This window comes from Mirounga angustirostris, unplaced genomic scaffold, assembly GCF_029215605.1.
Source record: "Mirounga angustirostris isolate CCGP_5_RB_7025 unplaced genomic scaffold, mMirAng1.0.hap1 SCAF_10, whole genome shotgun sequence".
NCBI lineage: Eukaryota > Metazoa > Chordata > Mammalia > Carnivora > Phocidae > Mirounga > Mirounga angustirostris.
In genome coordinates this window covers 43,797,118-43,809,509 of record NW_026991718.1, presented here as the reverse complement: position 1 = coordinate 43,809,509, position 12,392 = coordinate 43,797,118, and the positions used below count along the sequence as shown (strand labels likewise).

General features: G+C 44.3%; 1 protein-coding gene across 6 annotated transcripts in view; it reads left to right on the top strand.

The window, feature by feature from the left end:
* Window positions 1-12,392, top strand: part of CTNNA2 (catenin alpha 2) — a 969,847-nt gene that overhangs the window by 241,366 nt on the left and 716,089 nt on the right. For all 6 annotated transcript variants that reach the window (XM_064573571.1, XM_064573572.1, XM_064573570.1 and 3 more), the window contains exon 6: window positions 6,638-6,841. In XM_064573571.1, the coding sequence (XP_064429641.1) occupies window positions 6,638-6,841 (204 nt within the window). The remainder of the gene's footprint in view (window positions 1-6,637; window positions 6,842-12,392) is intronic.

Sequence of the window (12,392 nt, the reverse complement as noted above, 5' to 3'; positions counted from 1 at the left end):
TTCTTCCGGGTTCTGAAGGCGTGGCAATTGGTCTTCAGTCTTCTACTTTTAGTCCTGCCAAAGCTAACTTCTCTAACGGCCAGAGGAAACTTTCTAAAACTAAACAGGATTATACTACTCCTGTGTTTCTAACTCTTGATGACTCTTCATTGTCTGAAGCAATGTTCACAAAATGAAAGCTTGTTAACATGGCATAGAAGTCTCTCAGGATGTGGTTGGGCTCTCTTCACCAACTCTGTCTCCTGTTCCTATTTGGGTCCATTCATGTCCTTGGAGAAGCAAATGCCAGGGTAGGTGGGATTAGATATGTGAAGAGGAATTCCTGTGAAGGATAAAGTGGGAGAGGACCAGCAGAATCAGCTGAGAGAGATTTTTTGACTGCAGTGCCGGTCAAACACCTGTGCAAGGAGAGCAAGAAAGAAAAGGATTTTTGTGGGAAGAGGCTCAACACAGTCTGAGAAAGCCTCAGGCCAGTGGGGAATCCAGAGCAGGAGCAGAGGCAGCCTGTTGGGCCAGTCCCCATTGCACCAGAGTGGCCTGATTGTGCTCAGTAATTGACAAGGGCTGCCTGCGGTCAAGTGTGGCTTCTAATGAAACTGTGGTGGATCTTTAGGTACAGCAGATGGAGGCAGTCCCTCAACTGTGCTCACAGAGAAGTTTCTATTAAAGGAGAATTGATAGGGGTACCTCCATGGCACCAAGCCTGTGACTTCACACTTCAGCTTCAATAAGCCTCTTGTAATATTCTTCATATACCGTGCTATCCTTCACCTCCATGCATTGGTTCCCAATTCCTCTTCTGTCTGCATGAACTCTTCCTGCCCCTGACTTTGCTTGGTCAGCTACTTGTCATTCCTCAGGTCTCAGCTGAAGAATAATCTCCAGAAACATTTCTTACCTCCCACCTCCCAAATTGCCATCACTCAATCATTCCTTAACATCATTGGTATGCTTTCCAAATTAGGATTGGTTGTACATGTTTTTGGTTTTATTTTTGATTAGACCATAAACCTCTTGAAATAAAAAAGGACTATTTGGTCTGTGCCCTCAGACACCCACAGTAACTGGCACCCATTTTTGAATGAATGACTCTACCCTCATTTATTTATTGGAAGGGCAAGGTGACCCAGATGACACACAAGAAAACAGTATGAGAGATGATACTTAGGCCATTAGAGTTTAGGAGAGTTCCACAGCTTAACTATGAGATATATTTTTCTAATTGTGATTAATTAGGCTCATTTCAGCTGAATATGGGCTATCTGATACAGCAACAGTGCTTAAAGTCAAAAGACCCGTGTTCAATCCTGGTGTCCTTTCCTAGCTGAATGACCATGTCTCAACATCCCAGCATCATTTTTCTCTTCAATAAGATGGAGAAAGTAGTATTAAGGGCACCAAATTGTAGACCTGTCAAACCATCTGTAATGTATTCAACCTCTTGCTTTGCAGAGGTCTCTTTTCTGCCTCCTACTCTATCAGCCTGCATCAAGCATGACTCAATGTCCCATGATTGTACTGAAATTTCTATCACAGAACTCCTTGTAGAGAGAATGGATGGTAGCTGTGATTTAAAATCAGGGCTTTTCTGCTGTGAATTGTGTAAGACTAATGAATCACAGACCTGTACCTCTGAAACAAATGATACATTATATGTTAAAAAAAAAAAAAAGATAGTAGGAAGGGAAAAATGAAGGGGGGGAGATCGGAGGGGGAGACGAACCATGAGAGACTATGGACTCTGAGAAACAAACTGAGGGTTTTAGAGGGGAGGGAGGTGGGGGCATGGGTTAGCCCGGTGATGGGTATTAAGGAGGGCATGTACTGCATGGAGCGCTGGGTGTTATATGCAAACAGTGAATCATGGAACACTACATCAGAAACTAATGATGAAATGTATGGTGACTAACATAATAAAATAATTTTTAAAAAAAGGGCTCTTCTAACAATTGTACGTGCAGTGAGGAGGTAAATGTATTCTAGGAAGCAGTTTTGAACTATATAGACTCCTGAATTATTTCAAGTTAAAATTGTTATAGAGTTCAACATTGGGAGTAATGGGAGATCAATTATGTAGGACTAGAAGAGACCATTAAGCACTGACTTGATGGAAGAATAGAATCCTAACCTCCTGTGCTTGGGGATGAATTGTTTTGGCTGCTTTCTTTAAGGCCATGCTTTCCAACTGCCACTCCTTAAAATGTAAGAACACAACATCATTTTGTAAAATTAAGGATGTTAATAAAGAATACAATAAGTAAAAATTGCAAAACACGCAATGTTATGCAAGTCAAATAAGCAGAATGAAAATAGGCAAGATAAAAAGAAATTAAAGTCTCATTTAAAAAAGAAACAGATAAAGAAATGTAGGCCTGCAATTTTAAAATGAACTAAAATGACAATATAAGATGGAACTGAAAGATCAAAAGGATAAAAAGATTAAATGAGCTTTAAGAATACAAACAAGAGACTTACATACTTCGCATGTAAAATCTCAGGGATTAAAATGCGTTAAATAGTAGGAAACAGCATAAAATCCTCTCACAGGGGCACACCTTTGTCTAAATGGGGAGACAGGAAGCCTTGGCCTTGCCCTTTCTCTGGTGCTGGCCTGTTACCCCCTTAAAATACTCCCTCTGTGACCAGGGAAGAAAGTTTTGATCCGGGATGCTGCTTCGCCCCTTCCCGCCAGTAGAGGGCAGCCGCACAGAGGGGTGAGGCCAGGCTGCGCTGATGCACAAAGAGGCTGTTTGCTGGTCTGAAATGACCCTGAAGTGTGCTAGGAAAGACACCTGCCTAGATGTTTCTTAAGTCACTCCCAAATCATGCAGAAGCAAATATCCCTCCCTCTCTCTGCTTTGACATTCATTCTCTGTATTTCTTGATCAGAATTCAGCTCCAAGAGTTTGTTTTTTCTTTTAACTTTAGCAACTAAATAGAGTCTGTCTTCTAGCCCTTGAGCCCCTGGCTTCATTTGGCTGTGTGTGTGTGTGTGTGCTTATTTTTTAAAGCTTGTTTGAGATCTGTCCAGTTTTCTGAACACACACCCACACACACAAACACACAAAAAACCCATACCCCCTCCCGTTTACCACACATTCATCCCCCTCCACCCATTATACACAACCTAAACACACATGGACAATGCATACCTTCTCCCCCACACACACACATGCACGCACACACACAGACACGTGTACACAGCCCTTTACCTTTATGCCTTTTCTCTCCCCGCCAGCCTTTCATATCCATCATTCAGTGTTTCCAATCTCCACCACAGATAGAGATGAGAATATTATAAATTTATTGTTTATTTCTCAGGGAGATTTTTAAAAAGCTTTTCCCCTGTAATCTATAAATAATGAATAATTCCATTAGAAGTGTGATGAACAGTGTAACTTTTATGCAGAGTTTTTCACGCTCAGTGTTTCAGTGCATTTACTTTCATGACAGCCTAGGGCCATGGCAGGTGAGAAGATCACTCAGCTGACACCGCCACAGTTCCTAAAGTGTGTTCCTGGGTTCTCCTAGGTAATGCATGTATTTTAAAGGGAACCCTCTCTTTGCTCAATAGGTTTGAGGAATGTTGCTGTAAACTGACTCCTTTAAGGCAGAACTCCCCTAAAGCATTGCATGTGATAATTTGCTCTGGGCCATGCAGTATTTCCAAAACATATTGGCCAGGGAAGCTTATTTTTTCATCAAAACATTACATCTCTAAGTTCAGTGTTCCGTGGAAAATAATTTAGGAAGTAATGTTCTAATGACAGTAGTACATTTTCCTCTGTTCTGCAAAGAAACTGTTTTACAGTTGCCCTTATTGAAGAGTTCAAATTTACCTCAGTATATTTCCATCAAATTGGCACTTTATATTTTTTGTACAATGTATAATAAAAATTCTATGCTAGAGCCAATATATGATTCTGAAGAGCCTCCTGAAACCTCAAAGCAGAATGAATGATTCTCATTATGTTTTATGTGAATCTGAGTTTCTGTAAAAGAGTTCTTTGAAAATCCATAATCTTTATAAAGGAAAATAGTCGAATTCTATTTTGATCAAGTGTTTCTTTAATTAGAGTGCCGGTCCTTAATGCTTGTTCCATGATAGGATAATCATAGATACATCAACCAACAGCAGTGGAAAGAGAGTGAGAAAGAGCATTCAAAGGGCTCCCCAGCTCTGGTACAGACAGCCAGTGTGGCAGGGACGTCAATGTTCCCCTTCTCAGCCTGCCTTTGTGAATGTTCCCTGTAATGATACATGCTGCAAAGCCATCCCCTGCACTGAGGCCTCTCCATGATGTTTTGACACCGTTTGGAGGGTTACTAGTACCCAAGGCCCAGGGTCTGAGTCATACTGGTCTGAGTGAAGTAACAAATCATCTTCTTTCTAAGATCTAAGCAAAAATGTGAAGCTGGTCTTTATGCCAAAACCTGCCACAGAAAAGCTTTATCTTCTGTTTGCATGACCTTATGCATTTGCCCTCTAAACTGAAGAGGGTGCTTTGACCAATGAGTAATTTCCTAGGACATCCAAGATTCCAGTGGACCTCAGACCTAGTCTGTGTTTAGTGGATGCTTCTTTTCTTTTCTTCTTTTCCATCTTTCCTTTCTTCCATCTCTTTCTCTCTTTCTCTCTTTCTCTCTCTCTCCTCTCTCCTTTCTTTTTTTTTTTTTTTAAAGATTTTATTTATTTATTTGACAGAGAAAGACACAGCGAGAGAGGGAACACAAGCAGGGGGAGTGGGAGAGGGAGAAGCAGGCTCCCCGCCGAGCAGGGAGCCCGATGCGGGACTCGATCCAGGGACTCCAGGATCATGACCTGAGCCGAAGGCAGTCGCTTAACCAACTGAGCCACCCAGGCGCCCTCTCTCTCTCCTTTCACTCTTTCTTTCTCTCTCTCTTCCTTTCTCTCTCTCTTTCTTTCTTTCTTACCTTTCTTTCCTTCCCACCTGCTTGCACTCATTCCTCGGCACCTCATAGCCCTTGTGTTGACAGGATCTCTGCTATGGAGACATGTGCATTATAACAGGAGAATCTGAGTCAGAGCCACTGACGCTTGGAGCTCAACTTTCAGCAACTGCCTTAGGATGCGTTGGAAGGTTAGGGAAAACTTTGCCAGAGCATATAGTCAGACCTATTTTGTAATAACTAAGCAGTTTTTTTATATTCCATTAGAAAAAAAAATCACACAAGTATCTTTCATAGTCTCCACCAGTTTTTAGTACTAAGCATTCTAGTAGGTAATGTCAGTTTTTAAAATTTGATGAACATTTAAGGAATTAGGAAATCAAAGGAAATTGCCATGAAATGGCAATCCTACCACAGGATTGTAGTGTTGGAAGACCATTTACTCCATTACCGCCACTCTGGTCCTCAGACCTCTGAGTGTGCACCTCCTATGAAGAGGAGCATACTATTTCCTGCAACAGGTCTTTCCACTCTAGTTAGCATTGTTGGAATGATCTTCCTTGTTTTGAGCAGAAAAGTGGGCCCTGGTGGAAACCAACCATTGATTAAAGTCAGCTCTGCCTTTTTCATGCAGTTATCACACAATTTGTGTCTCTCCACTCCCTTGACATGCTGGGAATAATATTCTCTAGGTTCTGCTCCTATCCTGTCTGGCTATTTCTTTGATCTCATTTTTTTTATTCTCATCCTTCTGCACACCCTAGGGATTGGTATTAATTGGGTCTTATATGGTCTTCTTGTTCTATTGACATTATTAGTATACCAGTCACTGTCTTGTGTCCAGATAACCCTGATAATCCACAAGTCCTCATAGAGGCTGATCTATCTCTTGAAATCTGGATGCCTATTTCTGTATCTGGACATGCCCCACTTCTGGACATCCTCAACTACATGATTCCAGGCTCCTCAGAATTAGCAGGGGCAAAGTGAAGCTTAAGTTCTCTGCAACACCTTCCTTTAGGGAAACATTTCTATTTTTTCTCTTATCTAGGCTCCTTCAGAACATGCTAGTATCCTTATCATGATACTGTCAGTTAATTGTAACAAATCTCTCTCACACACATAATGAATCCTTTTCTAGAACACTAGTTTTTTTATGCAAAGTATATTACTTTTTAGCAGGAAGTAACCTGTAAAGTATATTTCTGTTGGATGCTATTTGCCGAGGTTTCAGAAGGCATCCTGCCATGGGACTCTCCACTTCTCATGAAATAGATATAATGTGCACACTAGTCACTAATGGATCTTTAAGTCATTGATTACATATCATGTTCTTGCTCTGGGGCTCTAAAATCTTCTCATAATTCTTCAAAGTGCTACCCTGAAATGTGCTTTCCTTGAAGGCTACGAATGTAAAAAGAAAAAATAAAAATAAAAAACAAAGCCAGTGTCACAGTCTCGTTAGAAAACCCTTTGATTGGTGCAGCCTTTTCCGAGGACACATTCTTGAAACAAGATGTGCTGTTTTCTCCCCGACGATTAGATTCAGGGGAAAGTATCTTACGGACAGTTGCCACTTGGTCAAGGCCACTTTGGTATTGGTCTACGCAAGCAGCTGCCTCTCCATGGAGAGTCTTGCCCTGGCTGCAGACATTTCTGGTTCAGGAAACAGGGCGCAAAGGCAGGCGTGTCTTTCCCCCTAATTCTTTAACGGTGCTGCTTTCAGAATAAGATCATCCTGGACCCCATGACGTTCAGCGAGGCCAGATTCCGGCCGTCGCTCGAGGAGAGACTCGAGAGCATCATCAGCGGCGCGGCGCTCATGGCCGACTCGTCCTGCACGCGCGACGACCGGCGCGAGAGGATCGTGGCCGAGTGCAACGCCGTCCGGCAGGCGCTCCAGGACCTGCTCAGCGAGTACATGAACAACGTAAGTCCTGGGCTCGCGGGGCTCACATCCGGTGGGTTTGGGCGCTGGCTTGTGGCTCTCGGGGAAGCGTGCGTAGCAGGAGGAGAGGGCGGGGGTTCCCGGGAGAGACTCGGCGCGGGGGTGGGGGCGCCGGGGGGCGGACACGGAAGAACCGCTTTGGGGGAGAGGTGTCTTGAGCTTGCGCCAGAATGCATCGTTAGCCTGGAGGAGAGTGGTGGAAGGGCCTGGTTGGGAACTTGCGCCAGAATGCATCGTTAGCCTGGAGGAGAGTGGTGGAAGGGCCTGGTTGGGAACTTGCGCCAGAATGCATCGTTAGCCTGGAGGAGAGTGGTGGAAGGGCCTGGTTGGGAACTTGCGCCAGAATGCATCGTTAGCCTGGAGGAGAGTGGTGGAAGGGCCTGGTTGGGAACTTGCGCCAGAATGCATCGTTAGCCTGGAGGAGAGTGGTGGAAGGGCCTGGTTGGGAACTTGCGCCAGAATGCATCGTTAGCCTGGAGGAGAGTGGTGGAAGGGCCTGGTTGGGAACTTGCGCCAGAATGCATCGTTAGCCTGGAGGAGAGTGGTGGAAGGGCCTGGTTGGGAACTTGCGCCAGAATGCATCGTTAGCCTGGAGGAGAGTGGTGGAAGGGCCTGGTTGGGAACTTGCGCCAGAATGCATCGTTAGCCTGGAGGAGAGTGGTGGAAGGGCCTGGTTGGGAACTTGCGCCAGAATGCATCGTTAGCCTGGAGGAGAGTGGTGGAAGGGCCTGGTTGGGAACTTGCGCCAGAATGCATCGTTAGCCTGGAGGAGAGTGGTGGAAGGGCCTGGTTGGGAACTTGCGCCAGAATGCATCGTTAGCCTGGAGGAGAGTGGTGGAAGGGCCTGGTTGGGAACTTGCGCCAGAATGCATCGTTAGCCTGGAGGAGAGTGGTGGAAGGGCCTGGTTGGGAACTTGCGCCAGAATGCATCGTTAGCCTGGAGGAGAGTGGTGGAAGGGCCTGGTTGGGAACTTGCGCCAGAATGCATCGTTAGCCTGGAGGAGAGTGGTGGAAGGGCCTGGTTGGGAACTTGCGCCAGAATGCATCGTTAGCCTGGAGGAGAGTGGTGGAAGGGCCTGGTTGGGAACTTGCGCCAGAATGCATCGTTAGCCTGGAAGAGAGTGGTGGAAGGGCCTGGTTGGGAACTTGCGCCAGAATGCATCGTTAGCCTGGAAGAGAGTGGTGGAAGGGCCTGGTTGGGAACTTGCGCCAGAATGCATCGTTAGCCTGGAAGAGAGTGGTGGAAGGGCCTGGTTGGGAACTTGCGCCAGAATGCATCGTTAGCCTGGAAGAGAGTGGTGGAAGGGCCTGGTTGGGAACTTGCGCCAGAATGCATCGTTAGCCTGGAAGAGAGTGGTGGAAGGGCCTGGTTGGGAACTTGCGCCAGAATGCATCGTTAGCCTGGAAGAGAGTGGTGGAAGGGCCTGGTTGGGAACTTGCGCCAGAATGCATCGTTAGCCTGGAAGAGAGTGGTGGAAGGGCCTGGTTGGGAACTTGCGCCAGAATGCATCGTTAGCCTGGAAGAGAGTGGTGGAAGGGCCTGGTTAGGAAAACTTGGGCCGTTTACTTGAATGATTTCGCGGTCATTTTGATGGCTGGCCTTAGATTGAGGTAGGATTGCAGTCGGTGAAAGTTGGATGGTGGATGGAAATGAGGATGCAGTGAAGTCCTCCTACACAGAACACTTCCCGAGCTAAGGATGGCTACAGATGCTGATCTTCATCCTTAAGAGGCATTAATAAGCATAACAGGTTTTCAGATGTTTGTGCAGGCTCGGTTAAGGTGGAACTGTTCCAATGGCAGTAAAACTTGGAGGAAGTATCGATTCATTGTGCAGTTGGAAGTTCTTATGAGAACTTACTAATCTCCAGGTTTTCAGTGGTATCTAGTGATCTGCAGCACAGACAATAGCTGTCCTTTCCCACAGTTATGAAGTGTGACAACTGTTATATACCTGAAAACTACACAAAGAAGATGAAATCCATGTTCTTTGTTTTGAAAGGCACTGAATTATGTTTGTATTGATTTGCTAAATTCATTCAGCTGAAGTGATGCTGGTGGTGCCCAGTGCTTGTGACCTTGAATGATCTGGAGTTTCTCCTGTCCTGGACTCCTGGGTTTGAGAGAATTCAGCATAAAGTGGTAAAATGTAGGTAAAGTGAGGTCTTGACATCACATGTTGAAGTAGTGTTCTATGTAGTGGTCAGGTAGGGAGCAGGGCACTGAGAAGATCTCATGGCTTTTGAAGCCCATGCTGGTCGTTTCAGAGCACCATGAGACAGCCCTGAGACAACACAGTCAAGCCAAGTCCTCCCTGCAGCCCAATTCTTACCCCCACCGCCCGCACGCAACCTAAATGACACACAGCCTATGGGTCAAGCCACACAGTCAAGCCAAGTCCTCCCTGCAGCCCAATTCTTACCCCCACCGCCCGCATGCAACCTAAATGACACGCAGCCTATGGGTCAAGCCACACAGTCAAGCCAAGTCCTCCCTGCAGCCCAATTCTTACCCCCACCGCCCGCACGCAACCTAAATGACACGCAGCCCATGGGTCAAGCCACACAGTCAAGCCAAGTCCTCCCTGCAGCCCAATTCTTACCCCCACCGCCCGCACGCAACCTAAATGACACGCAGCCCATGGGTCAAGCCACACAGTCAAGCCAAGTCCTCCCTGCAGCCCAATTCTTACCCCCACCGCCCGCACGCAACCTAAATGACACGCAGCCCATGGGTCAAGCCACACAGTCAAGCCAAGTCCTCCCTGCAGCCCAATTCTTACCCCCACCGCCCGCACGCAACCTAAATGACACGCAGCCCATGGGTCAAGCCACACAGTCAAGCCAAGTCCTCCCTGCAGCCCAATTCTTACCCCCACCGCCCGCACGCAACCTAAATGACACGCAGCCCATGGGTCAAGCCCGAGGAGTCAGCATTGACGGGAACTCTGCTGCTCCTGCCAGACTCTTCAGAGAATGTTGATCTAGAAAACAAAAAGATGTAGAGTGCCCTACAAACTGAAAACCAAAAATCTGTCTCCTTTACATCAACCTTAAGATTCTTTGATTGGAGAAGATTTACCCATTTTCAATACACAAAGAATAAGGTGTGGATGTCTAACACGGTATCCAGCTGCCTATGGGGATTTCTCCATAGGACACTGGACGGCTCATACTTTTCGTGATTTTGGTCTGTGGGTGCTATGCTGGGTAAAGCTGGAAATGATGACTGCCATTGTCTCCCACGCTGAGTGAATCTTTTGAATAGCAGATTTAACAAAAAAAATTAATGATTATAAAATCTGGGATTCTGTGTGTTTGTTGTTTTTAACAGAATAGCAACAGGCTACTTACTTGTATGTGGAATGTGGTTTTATAGTAAGGCACGCTGGTATTTCTAGCAATGAATTATTGCCAAAGAAGGAAGGTGAAACAGCAGAGATCACAGTGATGGTTCAGATATCAATGTAAATATTTCAGAAAAAAAAAAAGTATGTTCCTGTGAATAGTAATCACAGAATGTAATTAAATAAGAGTTGAAAGAGATATGACATGTAATTTTCAGTTTGGTGTTTAGGATCCTGTCAAGCAGAAGTTTTTTTTCTTTCAGTGTAAACTCATATAGATCAGCAGAACTGATGGAGTTTTGTATTTTATTGACTCCATGTGCTTATTTTTCTGTTCACAGCCTTGTGATACAGGAATGTTTTGTATTTTGTATTACAAAAACTCGGTTTCTACTTTGATATGGTTACAGATAATACATAGGTGGGCTTAGTGCTTAAATTTCAGTGTGCAAATGCTATTCACTTTGAACCAACAGGATCAAAGGCTTGAAATAAAACACTTCCTATTGACTTTTATGTAAACTGTATAACTTCACACTTCTTTGGTAATTTCAAGGTAGAATTGGATGCAGCTGTATCAACTCCATCATCTCTGTCCAGCGCCCTCATTTCTACTGTCAAAATGTCAATTTTTTTATTTTGATACAGCATATATTAATATAAAACCCACATACACATCTCTGCCTTGACTGAAAAGTCTGTTGTGTTTCACAGCAACCAATAAATTAGTCCATTGTGCCTAGGATGTTCATTATGAGACACTTCTTTTTAAAGTTTGTAAGCTCTGAGAGTAAATGTATTATCAAATTATCACTCTGCAGATATTCCTCATAGTAAGCTAAGCAATATTAGGATAAAGAATTTATTAGATTGAGAAGAAAAGATTTAAAAATGGGCATAACTGACACTTCTGGATTCTGAAAATTTCCTGATCTTTCCCTGATGAAGCTTTGACTTACAAAGCTCAGCAGAGCTGTTCTAAAATCATATAAAGGCTAAGCAGTATCCACTGCAGGGAGGTGGAGATTGGGAAGAAGAGCTGTATGCTAAGGATTAGGAAAAAGTGTCTGCCTGGGCCATGAGCCATGGGTTGGCCATATGAGTTACACTGAGCTAAGTAGGATATCTGTGGTGTGTTAGATGTTTCACAGAAGTATATACAAATTGATGCGTATGTAACAAAAATTGGGTACCCCAATGAAACTGGTATGAGAGAAAAGTGCTGGCTGAACAGAGGTATGTGGCAAAAATTATGATCACAGTGTGGCAGTGGTAGAAAAGGAAAACCCTGGATAGCCTTGTTTTTTCAAGTTGATGATGTAAACCCAAGTGAGAAGATTCTTTAAAAAAACTCCCCCTTTAAATAGACCATCACTATTGTACATATGTGAAGACTAATAATGGGTAGAGAGAGACTCTTTTTCTAAAGGATGTGTGGCTTTTGGATGAGTGCCATCAGGGTGGTGGTGGAATATTATGCTGAGAACTATAAATAGTTCCAAATTATAATGAAGACAAACTTTTCTCTGTAACTTACAATTTTAGACAGTTTTTTTTTTCCTGTGGCAGTAAAACTTTTTTCATCAAAAACAAAACAAAACCTTAAAAGTGACCCCATGAGAGGCAACAATTAAACATGGTATTTTATTGGTAAGGATTTTATGATAGATTTGAATTTAAAATATCATATTCATTCCACAAATATATATTGTGTGCCTGGTTACTCTGTGCCAGGCACTGTTATAGGCTTCTGGGATATAGAAGGGAACAAAATAGATAAAATTCTCTGTTCTTGTGGAGGTTACACTTTAGTTGGGGAGACAATAATTTGAGCAAGGATTATCTCAGATGATGACGAGTGATAGAAAACCTGGGAGACAGGGAGCATGGGGTACAGCTATAAATAAGCATGGCCTGGAAAGGGTTCATTGAGAAAATACTTTTTGGTGAAAGACCTTTTGGAGAGGAGGAAGCAAAGAGTGCTTGAGGTGGAAGGACCATGGAGGTTAAGTACCTTGCTGTGAACGGGTGCTCGGGACCCAAGGAACCTTCATGGGGTGGCGTTCAAGGCTGTTGGGAGTGAATGGGGGCCAGCAGGAGACGGGGTCTGCAAGGGTACAAGGTGGCAGACTACCCAGGGCCTTGTGCAGTGTTGTATGGAATTTGCCTTTGATTTTATTTTTATTT